Source organism: Salvelinus sp. IW2-2015, linkage group LG28 (genome assembly GCF_002910315.2).
Source record: "Salvelinus sp. IW2-2015 linkage group LG28, ASM291031v2, whole genome shotgun sequence".
Taxonomy (NCBI): Eukaryota; Metazoa; Chordata; class Actinopteri; order Salmoniformes; family Salmonidae; genus Salvelinus; species Salvelinus sp. IW2-2015.
The window spans coordinates 2,678,067-2,701,448 of NC_036868.1; the positions used below are offsets into that span (position 1 = coordinate 2,678,067).

Below are 23,382 nucleotides of genomic sequence, written 5' to 3' on the forward strand. Positions count from 1 at the left end.
AAAAGGCACTTAAATATTTTGTCTTGCCCATTCACCCTCTGAATGGCAGACATACACAATTCATGTCTCAATTGTCTCAAGGCTTACAAATCCTTCTTTAACCTGTCTCCTCTTCATCTACACTGATTGAAGTGGATTTAACAAGTGACATCAATAAGGGATCATAGCTTTCACCTGGATTCACCTGGTCAGTCTATGTCATGGAATGAGCAGGTGTCCTTAATGTTTTGTACACTCAGTGTATATAGTTTACTTACTTCTTGTTATTGTTAGTGCTACATTGATATTTATTACTGCATTGTTGGGTTTAGATCTTGCAAGAAAGGCATTTCACTGTATGTGCATGTGACATTAAAACTTTAAATTTGAAGATAAAGCTTAGTACTAGACTAAAAAGCTATTTCAATGGAGGTTTATTTTTAATCCAAGACTAGGCTTAATCTGTGTGTGGGAAACCAGCCCTGACTGTCGGAACAACATTTTCTCCAGTCAGCCCAGTTCTTAATTAATTATTCTAACATAATATTCAAATATGCAATGTTTCATTAGTGCACCTAAAGTTGGCCGATGGTGCACTAAGGTCCAGGTGATTGACAAACTGATGCCTGTTGGCTATCTTGGCGCAGGTGAAAAAGCAACAGTGGTGTCGTTTTACCTCAGGGTCAGTTGACTTGGTGGAGTATCAATGCAAGTGTGTTAGAGGGTCACAAAGGGATATCCGTGATGTATATTTTATAATATAGCACCATTATGTGATGGGGACGATTACCTATGGGGTCAGTCTAGCATAGACAGCCTGGTTACCAGCCCAACCCCCAGGAGCAGTGTGGGCGTTAAGTGCCTTGCTCACAGGCACAAAGGCAGGTGATGGCATCTAGGATTTAATCCAATCCTCCTCTCCTGGCCAGAAACATCTAGGCTATTCCTTGTTGGTTGGGAAAAATGTGGGTTCAACCAGAATATGCTCAGAAGGCAGCTTTTCTGGTGTGTGTCTACAGGTATTTTGCAATGAGTTGTTGCGTATGTAATAGGTCTATGTTCGGTTTCCCACAAGTGTTGGTGTAAGAACGTTGATTCAAAACAGTGTTTAAATGTTTAATAGGGTTGGAGGCGGGTTTCAACTGCAATAGATTAATAATTTAGCAGTTGGGGGGTATCAACAGTGTGTGTGTGTGTGTGTGTGTGTGTGTGTGTGTGTGTGTGTGTGTGTGTGTGTGTCATGTGTTTGTGTCTCTGAGAGTGCTTTACTTTTGTGTTGGACTGAAAGTGTTGTATAACATACTGCCATACCTGCTGTCACCAGTCTTTCTCCTTGGGGTGTGTTACCTGGGCTGGGCAGATTCCAGATGCAGCCTCAGCCCTTCTCTCAGAAAGCCACTCAAACAACGTGGATAATGCAACGCTATTGGTTTAATTCAAAAATTGCCTCTGAACTCTTGACAAGGACATTTGGACTCATATAATGATTTGTTTACGGTATTAGTTTGTAGGAAAAAGTAAAGGTGATGCAGACATAGGTTACCTCACCTCAGAGTGACGGTGGCCGAGTGAGAGTGTTATTTTAACCGGGTCCTTGCTCAAAGTCGCCTCGGCAAGTTCCATTTGACCGATTCCTGGGAGATTTGGAACGGATTCAATAACGAAGGCGTTATCATGGTAAGTACTCCGTCTCTCTCTAATGTATTTCTTTGACTATAATTAGTGTATGGCAGGCTTGGCTGAACTTTGGGATTTGTCTAACATATGAACTGGGCGTGTTAAATGAGGCGAAAAAGAAAGGAATGCCACACTAACATTTTGGTCGACTGTTTCAGGATGAGTTTACCTATGGGCGCGCCAAGGCTTTTATAAAGGGCACTGTATTTTATGTGAATATTTGATAAACAGCCTCGGGAATGCATCTGTGTGACTTGGGTTATATTTATTGGTGATATATCAATTGTCTGCTCTGTAAATGTTTATTTAGGCCAATATTCTATTATATGTTATTATATCATATTTTATTTTCTAATTACAGGTAGGTAATGTCTAGCCTATGATTAGGCTATTTCAATGATAAAAACACACATATTGCAAAGTTGCATAATGACAATGACAATCGCACTTTAGGCCTAATAGCTGACATTTAGGTGCATAAATAACTTCACTAAGTGGAAAGAAATAGGCTTTTTGGTTATGGTCATTCTATTGACAAATAGACAAAACAAACATACAAACAACAACTACTTGTTATCCTGAGGCAGACAGTTATTTGAAGGGTTAACTACAGTTCTCAACTGCTTATGGAAAGACTGACTTGAGCAGCCCGCCAACAGTGGCACACTGAAACCAGACGATTCAAAAAAGAAACAGGCAAGCCTACAAATCGAATGCGTCATCTCCCGAGGGAAACTTTGCCGGATATTTTACCACCAGGCTGCGTATGCGCGCGGTTCCGCACAGAAATAATTATCAAACTTCAACTCAGCCTGCACACATACCTTCGATTCCACTTTCAAACAGTCTTCCTCTTGTTCTGCTTGCTTTTTCTGTTGGTCAGACATGGAAAATACTTTTACAAAGAAAACGAGAGAAAGACTATTATCATACTGACTATATTGTGAGACTGACTTATTCTGTACTTGACAGCTGTTCATTTTGGGTTTCAAATATTGGAGTTTTCCTCTAATTTAAGGTAAGTTGTTCTTTAGACTTCTCTGTTACTGGGGTATGGAAGCAGTTGAAAATGTTGGAGGTCTTATATCTATCATGTACTTATATTTAGATTGAAAAATAAATTTTCATATATAGGGGAACGTGGGGTAACAAGCCCCCCCCTAAGAACAATGTTCAATTGCTGACAAAAAAACAACGTTTGGTAAAACTTTGGTATGGGGATGATTGTCATCCTTAGGCAAGCAAACTATGAATAGGAGTAAGTGGCTACAGTTTACACTTTTTTGGTTATTTAATGACATTTCGTTTTTAGAAAAGGACAGTTTTCCCAAGTACAAGGGTACCCCCCCCCCCCCCCCTGAAGATTACTGTGTTAAAATCTATTTAATACATTTTATTTCGATACTTTTGAATAATTAAAAGCTTAAGTCTAGGTATATTTTTTGAATAACATATATCAAATATTGAAACAAAATGGCATTGCACATCTCACTATTAATATCCTCACTATGATGAGGTTTTGATGTAAGGCTTCTCTTTTCTTTATCGCTCCAAATCATGTCCAAATCATTCTAAAGTGTCTAAAAATGACTGTGTAACTCAATTAAGTTACTTGTAGATGATTTGGACATTATTTGTAAAATACTAATTTAGGTAGAATAGACTTGCATTAGATTGCCGTGGGGCCAGTTGCCCCATTGGAGGGGGGACCAGTTGCCCCCAAAACCCTCAACTTAAATGTTACTGCTTTAATCAAAACGGATTCCTATTTTTCTTTCTAAACAAGTGGATTATTTATATTTAGGCTCCGCTACAGGTTACTACAAGCTTTACTCCGTTGATCTAACTCTGTGCATGCACGTAGGTGGAGTGGGATTGTTGGATTAGCGGACACCTTTTGGTAACATGGTATCCTCGCCAGCCCATTCACAAGGGGGTGATAGCATCGTTTTTTTTTGTCTTTTCATTTTGTGAAAACAAGGAAGAAATGCCTTCCCTTGCTAGTAGCAGCTATCTTTAGCTTGACTAAAGACTTAGCAAGCTAGCTAGCCTTTTTAGCTTCCCACATATACACAAGAAAAAATCTGATTTATAATTTCAAAAATATGCCCTAGCAAATATTCTTATACTTGCCGATGATTGAAYTTAAAACATTATCGCAGTTTTATATGCTGCTTGTGTATTCATTCCCATATCAGCTAAAACATCATTGTGTTTTGGTCACAGAGTAAAAAAGCACATGGCTAGCTAGTTGGCTAGAGCAATTTCTACCATTTCACAATATCCTGTATTCACTAGTTATTACTTTGAAACAAAACACCTTTTGGGGTGGATTCTTGTTGTTTGAACAATGGCTGAGATTATATTTAGTTATCAATGCAAAATAGGCTACTTTGATGAAGAGCCTATATATAGCCCATAGATCAAATCAAGGAACCAAGCCACACTGCCCCCACGGCTGCAGAAGGAATGAGCGTGAAAATGTTCAGGTAGTAAAAAAGTATGTTGAATGCCAGAGCGTATTATAAGAAGCCGTCCCTTTTGTAACTAAAAATGTAATTGCATCACTCCGAATCTTGCGTCGGCGTAGAACTTGCAGTAAGCTTAATGGTACATACATAAAACATTTATAGATGTAATACGATATATGTATATATATATATATATATATATATATATATAACTTTTTAGAAATTATGAAATATTAGATCAACTTAACTCAGAATCGTTTTGTTAGTGACTTACACTACCGGTCAAAAGTTTTATAACACCTTCTCATTCAAGGGTTTTTATTTTTACTATTTTCTACATTGTAGAATAATAGTGAAGACATCAAAACTATGAAATAACACATATGGAATTATGTAGTAACCAAAACAGTGTTAAACAAATTCTTCAAATAGCCACCCTTTGCCTTGATGACAGCTTTGCACATTTTTGGCATTCTCTCAAAGAGCTTCACGTGGAATGCGTTTCCAACTGTCTTGAAGGAGTTTCCACATATGCTGAGCACTTGTTGGCTGCTTTTCCTTCACTCTGCGGTCCAACTCATCCCAAACCATCTCAATTGGGTTGAGGTTGGGTGATTGTGGAGGCCAGGTCATTTGATGCAGAACTCCATCACTGTCCTTCTTGTCCAAATAGCCCTTACACAGCCTGGAGGTGTGTTGGGTCATTGTCCTGTTGAAAAACAAATGATAGTCCCACTAAGCGCAAACCAGATGGGATGGTGTATCGCTGCAGAATGCTGTGGWAGCCATGCTGGTTAAGTGTGCCTTGAATTCTAAATAAATCGCTGACAGTGTAACCAGCAAAGCACCCCCACACCATCAAACCTCCTCCTCCATGCTTCACGGAGGGAACCACACATGTGTAGATGATCCATTCACCTACTATGCGTCTCACAAAGACACGGCGGTTGGAGCCAAAAATGTCAAATTTGGACAAAGGACAGATCAAAGGACAGATTTCCACCGGTCTAATGTCCATTGCTCCTGTTTCTTGGCCCAAGCAAGTCTCTTCTTCTTATTGGTGTCCTTTAGTAGTGGTTTCTTTGCAGCAAATCGACCATGAAGGCCTGTTTCACGCAGTCTCCTCTGAACAGTTGATATTGGGATGTGTCTGTTACTTGAACTATGAAGCATTTATTTGGGCTGCAATTCCCGAGGCTGGTAACTCTAATGAACTCTGCAGCAAAGGTAACTCTGGGTCTTCCTTTCCTGTGGCGGTCCTCATGAGAGCCAGTTTCATCATAAAACTTGATGGTTTTTGCGACTGCACTTTAAGAAACTTTTAAAGTTCTTGAAATGTTGAGAATTGACTGACCTTCWTGTCTTAAAGTAATATTGGACTGTCGTTTCTCTTTCTTTGAGCTGTTCTTTCCATAATATGGACTTCGTCTTTTACCAGATAGGGCTATATTCTATATACCACCCCAACCTTGTCACAACAGAACTGATTGTCTCAAACTTATTAATAAGGAAAGAAATTCCACAAATGAACTTTTAACAAGGCACACCTGTTAACTGAAATGCATTCCAGGTGACTACCTCATGAAGCTGGTTGAGAGAATGCCAAGAGTGTGCAAAGCTGTCATCGAGGCAAAGGGTGGCTACTTTGAAGAATCTCAAATATAAAATATATTTTGATTTGTTTAACACTTTTTTGGTTACTACATKATTCCATATGTGTTTTTCATAGTTTTGATGTTTTCACTATTATTCTACAATGTAGAAAATAGKAAAAATAAAGAAAAACCTTGAATGAGTAGGTTTTCTAAAACTTTTGAACGGTAGTGTACATTTTTTTAGATGAGACAGATAAATATTGTAGTCGAGGAAGAGTAGTGGCAGCAAGGGTGTTAAAAAATTGGTGACATAAAGTGGTTCCCGTTAGAATTACATCACGTTACCCAATTTTATTTKGGGGGGGAAATGCTCTAAAATATGAATTATTTGCATAGGTGCATGTTAATTTGCAACAGAGCTAAATAGTATGTATTTTAGGATGATTATATATTATATTTTTGTCTTATGGTCTATAGGTTTAAATGTTTTAAAGCCTAAAACATGTTCACAAGCGGCATAAAGACTCTGAATGATATGGTACTTGGCTCTTGGGTGAGTTGAGCTCCTGTAACAAAGGTATTATTAGTACTGCTGTTGCATGCTTTCATTACGTTGAGAGCTGCACAAAATCTGACATTCACAAAGCAAATAACCCTTGGACTCTCTGACCCTTCYTTCCTTTCGCCTATCTGCAATATTCACTGTGCCGTACACACGTAACTTACACTGTATACAGTAACACTTACTTAAAGCCCGTAGGTACCTACACTGTAAGCAGTAACACTTTGCTTAAAGCCCGTAGGTATAATGCATTATAATGACGTTCTAATCCATTGTAAGACTATAGGCACAAATGAGCCTCTTTACTGTCTTGTTATCCTATTATAATCATCCTGACTAAAATAACAGCCTATTTGAGTCACTTGAAAATCTCCTACATACAGTAGAGAGGGACAAAACATAGCCTCATAGCAAGGCATTGTAAAGGCTCATACATGCTTACAACAAGATATAATGCATTATACCTGCAGATTTTAAGTAAATGGTTACCACTTATGCTTATGCATGTGCAGCGTATGCATGTGTATTGGCACTGGCAGTCAGTGAGTATGTACTGGTACTGTAAAGACATGTCTAATTAGTTCTCTGTCTGCCTCTACGACTACAGTCTCAGACCCCAGAAGAGCACAGTACTGGTGTCTTGGGCCGGATCGGGAGCTGGTTCTCCCCCTGGAAAGAAAGAGGGAGCCCCAGGAGTCCAAGTGACGATGCCTCTCAGTCCCCGACGGAAGACCAGAGCCCCAGGCCAGAAGGAGAGGGGGCCCAGGAGGAGCCTGTGAGGGGAGAAAAGGAGCAGCAGAAGGAGGGATTGAATTTCCAGCCTGCCCAGCGGCATCTCTCCAGGGTTTTTGAGGAGTGGAACGCGGCGGACGCCAGATCGTCTACCCACAGGGACAGCCCCCTCTCTGCAGCCAGCAGCCACAGCGAGTGGGGAGAAGGAGGAGGTCCTAGGGAGGAGGAGTGGTGGATTGCCTCGCAGGGAGAGGAAACGGAGGAGGAGGGGGGAAGGAGCAGTGGAGCGAGCGGGAATCCTGCCCCGAAGAGGAATGCCAGCCATCTGACACGTGTGCTTTCATCTGCCCTTGAAGAGGGAGTGGCCTGGGAGGACTCTGATCGACAGGAACACACCCAGGCCCTGCCCCGAGCCCAAGTCCAGGCAGGCAAGAGGCTGCATGTGTACCTGGAGGAGACGAGCCTGAGCCTGAGCCAGAACGGAACGGGCACCCACACAAAGCAGGAAGTGCCCCCCTCCATCATCACCACCAGGGTGAAGAAAAGAATTCAGGGGGTTTCCAGAGCAAAATCATCCAAGAGTGTTGACTTGTCATCAGAGAACACAAATACAAAGGAGAGGACCGAGGAGCGCAAAAGGATTTGTCTCAAAGCTGCTATAGGGATCAAAGGTCATAGCAGTTACAGTGCCCTGGTGGGAGTGTCACTGAAGTCCCCCAAAGAGACACAGACGAGCTCACATACCATCCCTGAGCTCTCTGGTGAAGAGGAGTCAGACAGAGACACAGACACGATGGGCCGTAAGAACTCAGGCAGGAGGCGGTCCAGGAAGAACTCCTCYGGAGACGGAGGAGGAGCCAGTTCTCAGGAGAATACGCCCACCAAACYCCAGCCTGGAGCCGAGAACTCACCTACATCATCAGAATATAACACACCTAAACCTGGAGACTCCACCCCCTCCTCTTCTAAAGACAAACATGCTTCAGTTCCCCAAAAAATACGCAGAGGGAAGGAGAGGGAGGAAGCCCAGGGGGACCTAGACGCACCAGTACACGCCACCCTGGTGGCCGTGGTGGACGGGGAAGGGGACATGGACGTAGACGTGGTCGACAACACTAGCCCGTGCCGGGTGGAGAGGCGCACGGAGAGCGCCGAGTCCAAACGCCGGAGCATGAAGGTGTCGCACAGCGAGGTGAAGTTCTTTGCGAAGAAAGTGATGGTGAACTCAGAGAAGCCACTGAGTCCAGAGGGAGATGAAGAACACATAGCCGTGAGCTTTGAGAAAGGAGGAATGGCTACAGAAAAGGTCACGGAGGGTCATGATACAGCTAAGGGAAAGGGCAAGGTGGAACCGAAGGTGGCCAAGAGGTGAGTTGTGTTTACCTGACTACTAGATTACTGTATTGTTGGATAACCTACTTCCTGACTATGCAGTTTAGGAATCAGATATGTTATTTAAATACTTAAAAATATTTCTGTTTATAGCAAAAGAAGTTAAATAATGATATTCTACCTGTAAAGGGAAAACTATCTTTGTAGTGCATCAAAATATGTCCTACATTTGTTGGCATTTCAACCACTATCTCCACTTAGCTTATAAAGTATTTTCAAAACACTAAATCCATTGAGATAGATTTTGTGTGTGATATAGAACAAATGTAGTGTATTGACAGCTAGATCAATTGAATATCAGGGTTTTTGTTCATATTGAGACAGAAAATATGCTTCTTTGTTTTCATTAGTCACAGACCACCTGATTTAAAGAAAGTGGACGAGGAATCCAAGACTCCTCAGCCTATTGGGCGGATCGCAGATAGGATCAGCCTTTTCGAGGGGAGAGCGATGGGGGTTGCCAGTCCCAGTAAGACTTACCCCAGGAGTGCAGATGTTTCTCCCACCAGGAAAGTCACAGAGCAGCTCATAACAAATGTAAACAGAGAGCTCGGGTTGCCAGATCAGCGGGAGAAATCGGTGGAACGTGGCGATGCCAGGTCCAGCTCGGCCCCCCCTGTTCGGGATAAATTAAAAACGATACGGGAGCGGGCGAGGAACTTTGCAGAGGCTCAGAAGATGGATGATAAAACAATGGTACCCCAAAAGTCCTCTATTATTGCAGGAATACCTGAAAATTCTACAGATTTCCCTGCTTCTGCTGTGTCAAAGATAACAAAACAGGACATTCAGGGAAAACTGGCCAGCGGGGAAAAGACTCCTACTCGTGTCACTCCGAAGGCAGAGATAACATTGAAACCAGCGGAGCCAGATACCACCCCAGTAGCGGTCATGCCAGTTCCTAAAGCAGATCAGACAGACTCCAAAACAAAGRACAAAGAGGCTACTGAAACAGTGGAGCTACCAAAGAGACCTACCAATATTGACCTAAATACTTCAGTTAAAGGGGGGAGTAGCTCAGACTCAAGCCAGCTGACACCTCAGGTGGACTCAATCAATGAGGTCAGCCCACAATCCAAAGCCAACAGCAGACAAAACTCCAGGTCAAAGAGACGGAAAAGCAAAGGAGGGGAGTCAGCCAATCACCTGAGCTGTGACATCAAACAGGAAGTGACAAACACTGAGCAGGAAGTGGTCAACAGCAAACAGGAAGAGGCAGGCACCACAAAGAAAATGGCCACTGCGTTTGAGCAGGACGATAATACAGTTACATCGCCACAATATAGTCAATCTGTAGACGTAAAATCAGATGTTAAAAAAGAGTCTGTTAGAGAAAACATACAGAAAGTAGTCATTAAAAAGCCAGCACCCTCAGACAAGCAGATTGAGTCATTGTCAGATGAAAAAGAWAATTCTAACAAACTGTTAAAGGAAAAGACGCAATCACCCACACCTCCAAACGTCAACAAAGACAATAAAATGGCTACCTCTGATCCTATCAGTGGAAGAAAGGGGCCCAATAATAAAAGTGTAGACATTCTACCCTCACAGAGTTCCAAGGGAGAGAAGGCAGAGGGGGGAAGCTCTGAGACGACCTCTACCATTAAGACAAATCAAAATGTTTCCAAGGACAACAACGAAACATCACTGTCTTCACATTTGCCTAAAAAAAAACAGACTCTTGTTCAAGACCCCTCTCGTGTGGAGCAAGGCTCACCTGTCCCACACGCTGAAGTCGACAACAGACCAATGCAGCCTGAAAAGAAAGCGGTGGAAATGGTAAAACAGCCTGATAAAAATACAGATACAAAGTCAGAGAAGGATTTGCCTTCAGGCAGTAGACAAGACACCCCTGAGATAGCTGCTACTAAAGCTGTCCCACCCTCTGTAGCTCCTATTAAACCTCCAGCCTCACTGACTCCTATACAGCCTTCTCAGTCAGATAAAACTGCCAGTGTTGTCACTCAGATTGATGAGACAGCGATGGGAAAAGACAGTGATAAATGTGCAATCGAGCCTCCTAAGGAAGGGTCGTCTACACGTGTGCCTGAGCAGAAAACAAAATCTTATCATCAGGACCCTGTATTAGAAAAGCAGCAAACCAAGGTCTCAAAGCAAACCCAGTCTGTAATGTCATCTGAGGTGAAGACAGATAAACCTATCCACGACACACCGACACACAGAGTGAGGCCTACCCCAGAACCCACCCCCTCAATGCCTAGCACTACAGTGCCAGTAGTAGAGAAGGACACCTCTGTAAAAACAGAAAGCAAGGCCTCAAATCCTACAGCGGTAGATTCTACTCAGAATCCTTCGGAGACCAAAGCCCCAGAAAATACAAAGGGTCAGGGGGAGAAAGAACTACCTGGGCCAAAGCCGAAGAGCAGTGAGGGGCCAAGGCTGGATGTTGGGAAGGAGAACTCCACAGCTGTAAAACAGAAGCAAGCCTCAAACCTACAGCGGTAGATTTACCTCAGAATCTTCGGAGACCAAGCCCCAAGAAAAGACAAAGGGTCAGGGGGAGAAAGAACTACTGGGCAAAGCCGAAGAGCAGTGAGGGGTCAAGGCTGATGTTGGGAAGGAGAACTCTCTGCTGTAAAAGCAGAAAGCAAGGCCTCAAACGCTACAGGGGTAGATTCTACTCAGAAGCCTTCGGACACCAAGCCCAGAAAATACAAAGGGTCAGGGAGAAAGAACTACCTGGGCCAAAGCCGAAGAGCAGTGAGGGGCCAAGACTGGATGTTGGGAAGGAGAACTCCACTGCTGTAAAAGCAGAAAGCAAGGCCTCAAAACCTACAGTGGTAGATTCTACTCAGAATCCTTTCGGAGACCAAAGCCCAGAAAATACAAAGGGTCAGGGGGAGAAAGAACACCTGGGCCAAAGCCGAAGAGCAGTGAGGGGCCAGGCTGGATGTTGGGAAGGAGAAACACTGCTGTAAAAACAGAAAGCAAGGCCTCAAAACCTACAGGGTAGAGTTCTACTCAGAATCCTTCGGAGACCAAAGCCCCAGGAAAGACAAAGGGTCAGGGGGAGAAAGAACTACCTGGGCCAAAGCCGAAGAGCAGTGAGGGGCCAGGGCTGGATGTTGGAAAGGAGAACTCCACTGTAAAGACCATAGCCCCAGAGGTAAAGAAGCCAGAGGATGTGAAGGAGTGGAACACTCTACCAAGCCAATCACAGAGTGAGGACAGAGAAAAGACAGTGATGTTGCCCAATGGAAAGCTAGCAGAGGGAAAATGGAATGCACTTGAACAAAAGTCATCTACTAGTAGTTATACTACTACTGTGCAAGAAAGGACAGCTGATGACAAGCAAGGAATTGTGGTAACAAATTCTACACCGGTTGTGAATGTCGTTTTCCGCCCGGTAACACAACCCGAGACAACCAATGAGAAATCAAAAWTTTTCCCCAGTCCAGGCAAAGCTCCGAAGATACTCTCTTCTACTGAAACCACTAAAAAACAGAGCCCAGTCTCTCCCCAACATCCATCTCTGAATAAGCTCCCCTTACTGGGGGGCGGTGGCAGTGGCTTGCCCCTCCAACGCGACACCCCCTCCAGCTGGCTAGACGTGGACCATCGCTTCCCCAAGCCGAAGCTCCTCCGCCCCGCTGAACCCAAGCTCAGCTCATCGGTCAGCGAGAGCAACCTCTTGGACACGTCCGGAGAACTGGACGACGATGACTTCATCGAGAACATAAAACGCCTTGGCGTGCCTTTCTCGTTGCCACCGCGGCAGAACCACCACCACCATCCTCCCAAGCCACCGTTCGCAATGCCCGCCATCCGGGAGGACCGCTTCGAGAAGACCTTTGACCCAGAGGAGTTCCAGTTCGGCCTGAGGAAGAAGAGGGAGTTTTCTGTGGAGACGACACAGAGTCTTCTGCCTAAGCTCCAGAGGAACCGGGTCAAAGGGGAGCTGAAGCCGGCCAGGGCCAGCATCACGGACCGGGACAGGGGCAGCATCCTACTCAAGAGCCTCGACACCCGTTCCAGGCTCCTCTTGGAGAGGGAGAAGACCACCATGGAGGAGGGCGAGGAGAAGATGAAGGAAGAGGGCGGGGGGGAGGAGAAGAAAGAGGAGGCGAAGGTGGTGAAACCTCRTATGTCACGCTTGGAGGGGAGCTGTATCCTTAGTAGCCTGAACAGCTCCTCCACCAGGGGCAAGAGGCCCGGAGATGGACCCCAGATGGACACCACTCCGGGTGGGGAGGTGTCTCCCACCGAGGCCCCTCACCTCCAGCCCAGCCCTTCACCAGTCACTAAGCCATCCCAGACTACCCCCACTTTCTCTGGGGAGCTCAGACAGGCATTGGCCAAACAGCCCAGCCCTCCACCACCAGTCCCCCAGACTTCCCCCACTTCCTCTGGGGAGGCTACCATCCAAAGTCGTAACCTGGGGAACAGGCCCACTGCCCAGACTGCTGTGGTCAGTGACTCAGCTTCTCCGTTCCCGTCCTTTAACGACATCAAGCTGCCGGAGTATTTAGAGAAGTACCTTCCTCTCCGAGAGCCTGCTGGGAAACTAGAGCTGAGCACAGGGCAGGAACCGCTCAACTCAGAGGTAGGTTTTCGACAACCCTCAATTCTATTGAGTAGCGCTTGTTTGGCCAATGCCTGTATGTTGAATCTAGCACTTTTGAACATCTCAATGGCAGTGTTTCTCAAACCTCTCTTTGAGAATCCCAAGTCATGTTACGTATTTGTTCTATTCCAGTACCAACACACCTGATACTCTAATCCAATGCTTAACGATTAGTTGACCATTCAGATGTGCGGGCACTGGCAGGTGTTTTGGGGAACACTGCCATTGAGATGTTTGAAAGCTATAGAGTGTGTGATCAATCTTGATTGAATGGTGTGAAATGCAAGCAGTGTAATCCCGAGTGGCACAGCAGTCTAAGGCTCTGCATCTCAGTGCAAGAGGCATCACTGCAGTCTCTGGTTTGAATCCAGGCTGCATCACATCCGGCTGTGCTTGGGAGTCCCATAGGGCGGCACACAATTGGCCCAACGTCGTCCGGGTTTGGCTTTCCTGTTGATGAGAAGAACATTATCATAGAACGCAGACACTCTGTTCCGTGTTTAAACATGTTATCCTATTTCAGTAATTCTTTTTGTATTTTCGTAGGTTTTTACGGGGAGGGAAGCATGTCTAACTGCCTCACACACTGATCCTTATCTGATGGGTATTTAATGGTTATTGTTTGGTTATATCAGGTTATTGGAGGGATGAAGCCACTTGAAGGAGGTGGTAGAGGAGACTTGAATATCAGGCCTGRACTCCTAATGCTGGATGGAAGACCTCCGAGTCTTCCTCTGGTTCCTCCATCCTCCCTACTCGAGGCCATGGCCCCTCTGGCTGGCCCACTAGGGACTCATACTGACCATGTAAGTGTGTGTGGCAGAAGGTGATGGGTGGGGGGGTTACACGTGTGTAATATTCATTAAGTATTATGTATAAAACAGTTATATTAATTGACTTAAACATGTCTCACAATAGTCAATAAAACAAACCAAAGTCAAAACATGAGTCAGAAAGGCCTGACCCACAAACAAGTACACAGTACGCAGTACACAGTCTCAGAAAAGAAAGCTATCTAGAACCTTAAAGGGTTCTTGGCTGTCCCCATAGGAGAACCCTTTAAAGAATACTTTTGGGTTCCATGTAGAACCCTTTGTACTGGAAACAAAAACGGTTCTACTATGGGGACAGCTGAAGAACCCTTTTGGAACCCTTTTTTCTAAGAGTGGACAGTACACAGTACACAGCATTAACTTAAACACTGATAAGCAGATCTAGAACCTGGATTTTATGACATTGAAGATAACCATCTAGAATGTCATGATAATTGCAGTATTCATGTGATTTTGGTGTTACAGAGAGAGGCTGTGAATGGATTCCATAGGCGACCAGGAAAGGTAGGCACAGCTTCAAACAGATATTTCTAATTGAAAGAATTAGCATTGAAACCGAATGGAAGGAGAAGCTATTATGTGTGTCCCTGTCCCAAATGGCACCCTATGCCCTATGTAGTGCACTACTTTTGACCAGGGCCCATAGGACTATACAGAATAGGGTGCCATTTGGGACTCTCCCATTGTGTTATTGAAGACATCTGTTTCATATGGTTTCGCATCAAGGGAAAATGGGGTTGTTTGAGAAAGGAGCTATACAGATCTACAGCTGGATATGTTTAAGAACAAGCTATTCTGTACTGCCAAGAGCCATTTAAACTCTGTGGTAAAGCATTGCATTGTGGAATCTCAGGGGGTGGGGATGGAAGGCAGGCAGTTAAACATGTACTTTATTTTCTTTATGCTGTTTCAGTAACTGTAGGTTTGCATGTAAGAGTAATAAGGTGGCATCCCAAATGACACTTTGTTCCATATACAGTGCACTGCTTTTGACAAGAGCTCTATGGTCAAAAGTAGTCACTATAAAGGGAATAGGGTGCCTTTTGGGATGTTATATAATACTTGAAGATGAGAATTAGAAGTGAATGGAATGAAACATCCTAACAAACTCTCATGGTAGCTCTACCAACTTAGTCATATGATGAGTCACCCGATGAGTCATACAATGTGATGGAATATCGAAGTCAGATTCAGAGAGGGAGAGTTAATGTACTTCCTTTTCTTGATGTCTTGATTAAAAGAGTTCGTTTTGGTAGTCGGATAAATGGAAGTTTGCTTCTTTCTGTTGATATTTTGAAATGACACATGGTGTTTCCATGGTGATGTTTGAGCATTTCCTTCTCTCTTTATGCTGTCTTCAAGAAAAYAAAACCCACAGTGCACCTTGCCAGTATCACTTTAGTTTATTAAGCTCTGCCTTCGTCAGAGCTGCTCATGACATCTTTTTCTCTTGATGTTTTGAAATGACAAAATGGCTTCCCTGTTCCTATGATTTAGATGGTGTTGTTTGAGCATGACCAGCTTAGCGGCCAGGCTTATGAAGTCTTCAGAGACATGGTGGATGCCACCCAGCTCCAACTGTCTCCCAGAATTTTTGTGAAGGTGGTGAGAGGATGGTGAGTCACACAGCCAAACTGGCTCTTATTTCCTACAGAGTAAATGTTCTGTTTTCAAAGTTCAAGCAAGGTCTGGAATAGGAATATCCAGTTAACAGAAAAAACACACCGTTTTGTATGCTCTGTCTGGCGTCTGTAGAAAGCATATTTACATAATATGTAGCGTAGTACTTTCTTGGCAGAGAATATCTGGCATGCCAAGCTGAGTAATTCGATGGTTTCAAATACCATCCCATCCTATGACTCATGTCAGGAAATACCAATGCGTGATAACAATTATATTGGCTGTTTATCATTCATATTACTTCATTTTATTGAATCAACCACCCAAAGTTATTGTCCTACATGATAGTGGGACGTGCACAAACAATAAACTAGTCCAAAGTCAAGTAGCCTGGGTACCTGTCTGTCCACTCCTTTCCACTCCTTGTCATGCAAAACACGGAGTACAAGGAGTGGAATGTTAGCCAAGCAGGTTCAGGATTTCAGGCTACAGAAAGAGTTAAACGTGAAGTGTAAAAGAGAATTTCCAGGTGAAATAAAGATGAGCGGTCTCTGATAGTCAATAAAAAAAATGCATCTGGATTAATTCAAGTTGCAACAGAAAGACATCCAGCAAGAACACAGAAAAAGTCTAATGGCCTAAATCAAATAAATTGTATTTATTACATGCAAGAAAATACAACTGGTGTAGACTTTACAGTGAAATGCTTGCTTACGAACCATTCACAACAATGCAGAGTTTAAAAAATATATATACAAAATAAAATAACTTACACGAGGAATAAAATAAAATACACACGAATGGAGTTATATACAGGGAGTAACAGTACCAGATCAATGTGTAGAGGTATGAGGTACAGCGCCTTCGGAAAGTATTCAGACCCCTTGATTTTTCCCACATTTTGTTAGGTTACAGCCTTATTCTAAAATTGATTAAATTGTTGTTGTTTTTCTCATCTATCTACACACAATACCCCATAATGACAAAGCAAAAACTGTTTTTTATATATATTTGCTAATTTATTTAAAATAAAGAACTGAAATATCACATTTACATAAGTATTCAGACACTTTACTCAGTACTTTGTTTAAACACCTTTGACAGCGATTACAGCCTTGGGTATGACGCTACAAGCTTGGCACACCTGTTTTTGGGGAGTTTCTAAAATTCTTCTCTGCAGATCCTCTCAAGCTCTGTCAGGTTGGACGGGGAGGGTCGCTGCACAGCTATTTTCAGGTCTCGCCAGACATGTTCGATCTCGTTCAAGTCTGGGCTCTGGCTGGGCACCTCAAGGACATTCAGAGACTTGTCCTGAAGCCACTCCTGCCTTATCTTGGCTGTGTGCTTAGGGTTGTTGTCCTGTTGGAAGGTCAACCTTCACCCCAGTCTGAGGTCCTGAGCGCTCTGGAGCAGGTTTTCATCAAGGATCTCTCTGTACTTTACGCTGTTCACCTTTGCCTCGATCTCGACTAGTCTTACAGTCCCTGCCTCTGAAAAAACTCCTCACAGCATGATGCTGTCACCACCATGCTTCACCGTATGGATGGTGTCAGGTTTCCTCCAGACGTGACTCTTGGCATTCAGGCTAAAGTGTTCAATCTTGGTTTCATCAGACCAGAGAACCTTTTGGCAAACTCCAAGCGTGCTGTCATGTGCCTTTTACTGAGGAGTGGCTTCCGTCTGGCCACTCTACCGTAAAGGCCTGATTGGTGGAGTGCTGCAGAAATGATGGAATTAAGAATGATGGAGGCCACTGTGTTCTTGGGGACCTTCAATGCTGCAGAACTGTTTTGGTACCCTTCCCCAGATCTGTGCCTCACCACAATCCTGTCTCAGAGCTATACAGACAATTCCTTTGATCTGATGGCTTGGTTTTTGCTCTGACATGCACTGTCAACTGTGGGACCTTATATAGACAGGTGTGTGCCTTTGCAAATCATGTCCAATCAAATTAATTTACCACAGGTTGACTCCAGTCAAGTTGTAGAAACAATTAAAGTTGATCAATGGAAACAGGACACACCTGAGCTCAATTTCGAGTCTCACAGCAAAGGGTCTGAAAACATATGTATATAAGGTATTTCTGGTTTTTAGTTTGAATAAATTTRCAAACATTTCTGAAAACCTGTTTCCGCTTTSTCATTATGCGGTATTGTGTGTAGATTGCTGAGGATTTATTTATTTAATCTATTTTAGAATAAGGCTGTAACGTAACAAAATGTGGAAAAAGTCAAGGGGTCTGAATACTTTCCCAAGGCAGTGTAAGTGGGCTCCCGAGTGGCGCATTGATCTAAGACACTGTATCTCAGTGCAAGAGAGTCACTGCAGTACCTGGTTTGAATCCAGGCTGCATCACATCCGGTTGTGATTGGGAGTCCCATATGGTGGTACACAATTGACCCAGCGTCGTTCGGGGTCATCTTTGTAAATAAGAATTTGTTCTTAACTGACTTGCCTAGTTAAATAAAGGTTAAAGAAATWAAAAAAAWGATATACATGAAGGCAGGGTAAAGTGACCTAGATATCAGGATAGATAATAATAATAAGAGTAACATTTAGAAAAGAACAGAGTAGCAGTGCCAAAGTGTGGGAGTGCCAATGTAGTGTGTGTGAATGATATGGTGTGTATATATAGTCTAGTGAGTGTATATATATAGTCTAGTGAGTGTGTGTAGGATCAGCGCATTAGTTTACTATTTAGCAGTGGCTTGGGGGAAGCCGATGCTCCGGTACCATTTGCTGGACGGTAGCAGAGTGAACAGTCTATCAAATCAAATKTATTTATATAGCCCTTCTTACATCAGCTGATATATCAAAGTGCTGTACAGAAACCCAGCCTAAAACCCCAAACAGCAAGCAATGCAGGTGTAGAAACACGGTGGCTAGGAAAAACTCCCTAGAAAGGCCAAAACCTAGGAAGAAACCTAGAGAGGAACCAGGTCAGTCCTCTTCTGGCTGTGCCGGGTGGAGATTAATAAACAGAACATGGCAAGATGTTCAAATGTTCATAAATGACCAGCATGGTCAAATAATAATAATCACAGTAGTTGTCGAGGGTGCAACAAGTCAGCACCTCAGGAGTAAATGTCAGTTGGCTTTCATAGCTGTCATTAAGAGTATCTCTACCGCTCCTGCTGTCTCTAGAGAGTTGAAAACAGCAGGTCTGGGACAGGTAGCACGTCCGGTGAACAGGTCAGGGTTCATAGCCGCAGGCAGAACAGTTGAAACTGGAGCAGCAGCACGGCCAGGTGGACTGGGGAGCAAGGAGCCATCATGCCAGGTAGTCCTGAGGCATGGTCCTAGGGCTCAGGTCCTCCGAGAGAGAGAAAGAAAGAGAGAATTAGAGAGAGCATACTTAAATTCACACAGGACACCGGATAAGAAGGAGAAGTACTCCATATATAACAGACTGACCCTAGCCCCTCGACACATAAACTACTGCAGCATAAATACTGGAGGCTGAGACAGGAGGGGTCAGGAGACACTGTGGCACCTTCCGATGATATCCGCGGTCCAGGGCCAAACAGGCAGGATATAACCCCACCCACTTTGCCAAAGCACAGCCCCCATACCACTGGAGGGATACCTTCAACCACCAACTTACCATCCTGAGACAAGGCCGAGTATAGCCCACAAAGATCTCCGCCACGGCACAACCCAAGGGGGGGCTGTTGAGCGAACAGCATTGTTTTACCAAGTAAAAGTAAAATAAGAGAGAGATAAGCTTTTGGCACGAGCGTATTGGCCGTCACCGGTGAGTGAGCTGAGCATCATTGGGTGAGTCAGTGAAACTAGAAAGCTTTTTTAGGACTAGAATTTCCTCCTTCCCCCTTTCCTCCATCCAGTTACACACACCTAGGCCTAGGCCAGTGATGGATTGAAATCAAGGTCGTTTTTATTCATCTCAGTTTCTCAGTTTGTCAGTGTCAAAGTAGCCTATTCTTTTGATCATTTGTGAGGTATTCTAAAATGAAATAGAATTGCATGAAATGCGTTTATAAGGGCCACTTAGGCTACAAAAAAAATTCCTCATTGTGTGCAACTTCTGCAAGTGCCTCTACTGATCTATGCCAGTACACAAAAGCAAGATAATGCATGCAATGCTTTGTTATAAAGGAGTTTTTTTTTCATGCTTTTTGGTACATCATATCACCCCGGGTAACCCCCCTCTCTGGCTCACTTTTTGTTCCGGCACCTCCAAATGTACAAATTAAGCACTGGTTAGGATTCATTCTTATAGTCACTGTGGGGATGACATTGTCTATGTACTTATTGATGAAGGCCTTGACTGTTGTGGTATCCTCAATGTTATCGGATGAATCCTGGAACATATCCCAGTCTGTACTAGCAAAACAGTCTTGTAGCCTTGCGTCTGCTTCATCCGACCACTTCCGTAATGAGCATATCACTGGTACTTCCCATTTGAGCTTTCGTTTGTAAACAGGAAGCTAGAGAATTGAGTCATGGTCAGATTTGCCAAAGGGAGGACGAGGGAGTGCCTTGTATGCATTTCTGCAGTTAGAATAAAGGAGGTCTACATAGCCACTATCAGGAACAACTGTTCTGTCGACAATGTCACTAAATCTTGTAGGAACCTACAAATAAGGCACAGTGGTCTTGGCAACTAGCATTACAGATTACAAGTAAGTATCATATCAGCACTTATCAAAGGTCTGCTTAAGAGGTATAAACATCATCAGCAATTACATTTAATTACAGATGCAATTATAGACTTGATTACCAAACATGGATTTTAGACAAGGAATAGCTGGTTAACTCCGGTTTCCCCTAGCCAGGGGAATGCCTCTGTCAGCGTTTCCCCACTCACACGAATATGTTTAATACAGATCATAATCAATACAACAGTAATCAAATACATGTCAAGTAATACATCAATTAAGAGAAAGAGATAATCATATTGTTCTAATTAGTCTATTTCTATGATTCATATTTTATGTGTTTGTTTACCTGCTCCTATCTGTCTTTGCAGCTGGGTGCTTTATGAGAGGCCTGGGTTCGAGGGGCGTTCCATTGCCCTAGAGGAGGGGCCTATTGAGCTGACCAATGTCTGGGCAGATGCAGGGCCACCAGGTTCACACCCCCATGTCGACATACCAATGGTCATCGGCTCCATCCGACTGGCTGTATGGGTGAGTGTCCACTCTGCTATAAATGTTGCTACATAGAGAGACACACCGTAACATATCATGAGCCTTATAATAAGACATAATAAAGGCTAATACTACATAAGGGATAATCAAYGAGGGGCAGGGTTGCCATGTTTGCTGATTTCTAACAAGTTGGGTTACATTGAAAACGTTGTCGCTGGTAAAAATGTATTGGTCGCGGGTGGCAGGTTTTTGGGCTACTTCTAATTGCACTGTGGCATTTCTCTCAAAAAATGTACAGTATATTTAACTGCAGTGAGCTTTTACTGAAGGCCGGAGGGATGTGTGTGCGTTGAGAGCACTGGTTGAGAGAGTGCTGCAGCTGGGCCACGGAGACAGAGCAGCACGCACGTCATGACAACTTTTTACCAGTTGTAGGTAGACTATTTAGATTGGTCATTATGGAGACACTCTCTTTCCATAACACATATTAACGTGCTAGAACTAACATAACGGCGACAAAGCATTGTCAAACGGCTTTAGGCGCACACTAGAGCTCTTTAGATACATTCGCTCAGAGATGTTTTAAAGTAAACTGCATTCAAATGTCGACTTTTCTTATGGATAAGCAAAGGGTTTTACTCATGCTCAGTTCTAGGGTCTGGAGCGCAGTGGGAGTGTAAATATGAAATGGAAGTTATGGAACTCCCTGGTGTGCTTCTGTTATGGGAAAACGTGTGGAGAATGATAGGGTGCATCTGTTGGCCATCAAGTAGGCTATTCATTTCTATGCCATTCTAGGCTGCTGTAGCCAACCATCTGATACAATAAATATGTTGAACTGACGATATCGCTGGGGTCGTTGCAGCCTACCTGGAGCTGGCAAACTGATGTCATAAATAGCCTTTAACTCTGTTGTTGTAGCCTTGTGTTATTATTCAATTATTAATGGCCATGTCAGTTAATTAAATTTGAAGTCATCAATTGTGATCATGGTCACAGCTCTATCACAAATGTATCATTCTCCAGATTTAATGTCAGCTTCATTGTGGACTTTTCCCTGAAATTAGCTGTTGGCCTATCAGGGGCAATATATAGGCTACCTACATCTAGCTCAGCAAACCATGGCAAAGTTGATTTACTGTTATAAACACATAGCAGTTAATCATAGCAGTCAAAACAAGTTAAATCGACATCCATTGATGGAAAATGATTGGGATAGTTTGATACGGGCCATTTATATTTTCTCTTGCGACATATTCTTAAACTGGCAATAAGTCATATTTTGATGGAAACCATATTTTGCTTCGTAGCCTACATCGTTAAAATTCACTTGATAACGTTATGGGTAAAAGGTTTATTGGATAAATGTGGCAACTCCTCTCTTGCTGCACAATTTTTTTTATTTTGGGCTAGTTTTCAGGCCTTGTGGACGGGTTTTCCGAGATCATTGTTAGAAATGTAGCTAGACCTGGCAACCCTGACGAGTGGCTATGCGTTCTGTTAAAAATAATGCACGATATGAAAGGTGTGCTACAACGCACAGCAGACTGCCACTGACCGTCGACTGAGTTGCATTATTTTCCACAGAACGCATAAAGGCCTGACTTGATTATTCTGCTTATCCCACGGTTATAATATAACCCATTTGCAGCTAGAAATGTGTTCATTTGCTTATAGAAATGTGTTAAACATCCATTGAAGTAGCTAGCAAGTTTAACTTTGCTAGATAGCTACATTTAGTTGCTTTGGTAACCAAACAAATAGACTTAGCTTAGCTAACCAAAACGTTAGTCCTCCTAGCTTGCTATTATGAAAATCGAATTCAACAATGCCAATGATGTTTTCAATTCAAATTTTTATTTCAAAAGCAACTCAAACATATAACATGTTAGAATGAACCTCATAGCTGTTGGTTATTGCCGATAATGCTGGTAAAGCCGGTGTTTGGAGGATATATTGGCACACCGCTGTTATTAAGTCGACGGCCGGCAAACCATGCCAATATATCCTCCAAACACCGGCTTAGAGGGCATTATCACGTTTATACAACAGGTTACCAACATATTCAAATAATGATTGATTAATGTATTCATACTATTTCATTCTTCCAAGATTTATAGTGCCGACACAAATCTAAGGTTGCTACCAAAATCGGCTGATCAGAGACTTGACCCAGTCATTAAGTCTTGCAATTTTCTTATCCCTTGCTTGCAAGCTAGCCAACTACGGCTAACTTACTGTCACGTCAAACAGTGCAGCCAGAATAACAGAAAAATAGCTGCATTTGTTTAAGCTGTTTTCTAGTGACATTTATTTGGATACATCCATAACAATGAGATAATGATGCACAATTTTGCCTGGCATAGCAAATGTGGTCTCTCGTCAGGACACTRTTCTTCAAGTGAGCTAGCCTTGTGGCTCAGTTGGTAGAGCATGGCACTTGCAACGCCAGCGGTGCGGGTTCGAGTCCAAAGGGAGAACAGTAGGAATGAAAATGTATGCACTCACTACTTGTAAGTTGCGATAAGTGTGTCTGCTAAAATGTAAACACAGCTAACACAATCACTTCAAACTGCAGCTGAAAAGACAGCAAACTAGCTGTGTTTAATTTGACCTGTTTTCTATTGACATTACTTTGTATATATCCATAAAAATATAGTTGATTCATGATTTTGACTGGCTGAGAAAAGCTGCCTGCCTGTCTGTCTCATCCCGACTCCCAACACGTTCATTACTATGGGACAGGTGGAAACCAAATTTCAATATTGAAATAATGTTGCAAATGTCAGAGAGACAGGCAGCAAGGTTTATACAAATCAGCGCTG

General features: G+C 43.3%; 1 protein-coding gene across 1 annotated transcript in view; it reads left to right on the plus strand.

Moving 5' to 3' along the window:
- Positions 1-2,429: 2,429 nt before the first annotated feature.
- The window catches only part of LOC111954384 (beta/gamma crystallin domain-containing protein 1), a 52,082-nt gene continuing 31,129 nt past the window's right edge, over positions 2,430-23,382 (plus strand). Inside the window, exons 1-9 of the mRNA XM_070435735.1 lie at positions 2,430-2,674; positions 6,200-6,275; positions 6,892-8,384; positions 8,759-10,838; positions 11,383-12,972; positions 13,629-13,799; positions 14,292-14,330; positions 15,324-15,442; positions 20,437-20,596. Coding sequence (XP_070291836.1) covers positions 6,225-6,275; positions 6,892-8,384; positions 8,759-10,838; positions 11,383-12,972; positions 13,629-13,799; positions 14,292-14,330; positions 15,324-15,442; positions 20,437-20,596 — 5,703 coding nt within the window. The 5' untranslated portion in view covers positions 2,430-2,674; positions 6,200-6,224. The remainder of the gene's footprint in view (positions 2,675-6,199; positions 6,276-6,891; positions 8,385-8,758; positions 10,839-11,382; positions 12,973-13,628; positions 13,800-14,291; positions 14,331-15,323; positions 15,443-20,436; positions 20,597-23,382) is intronic.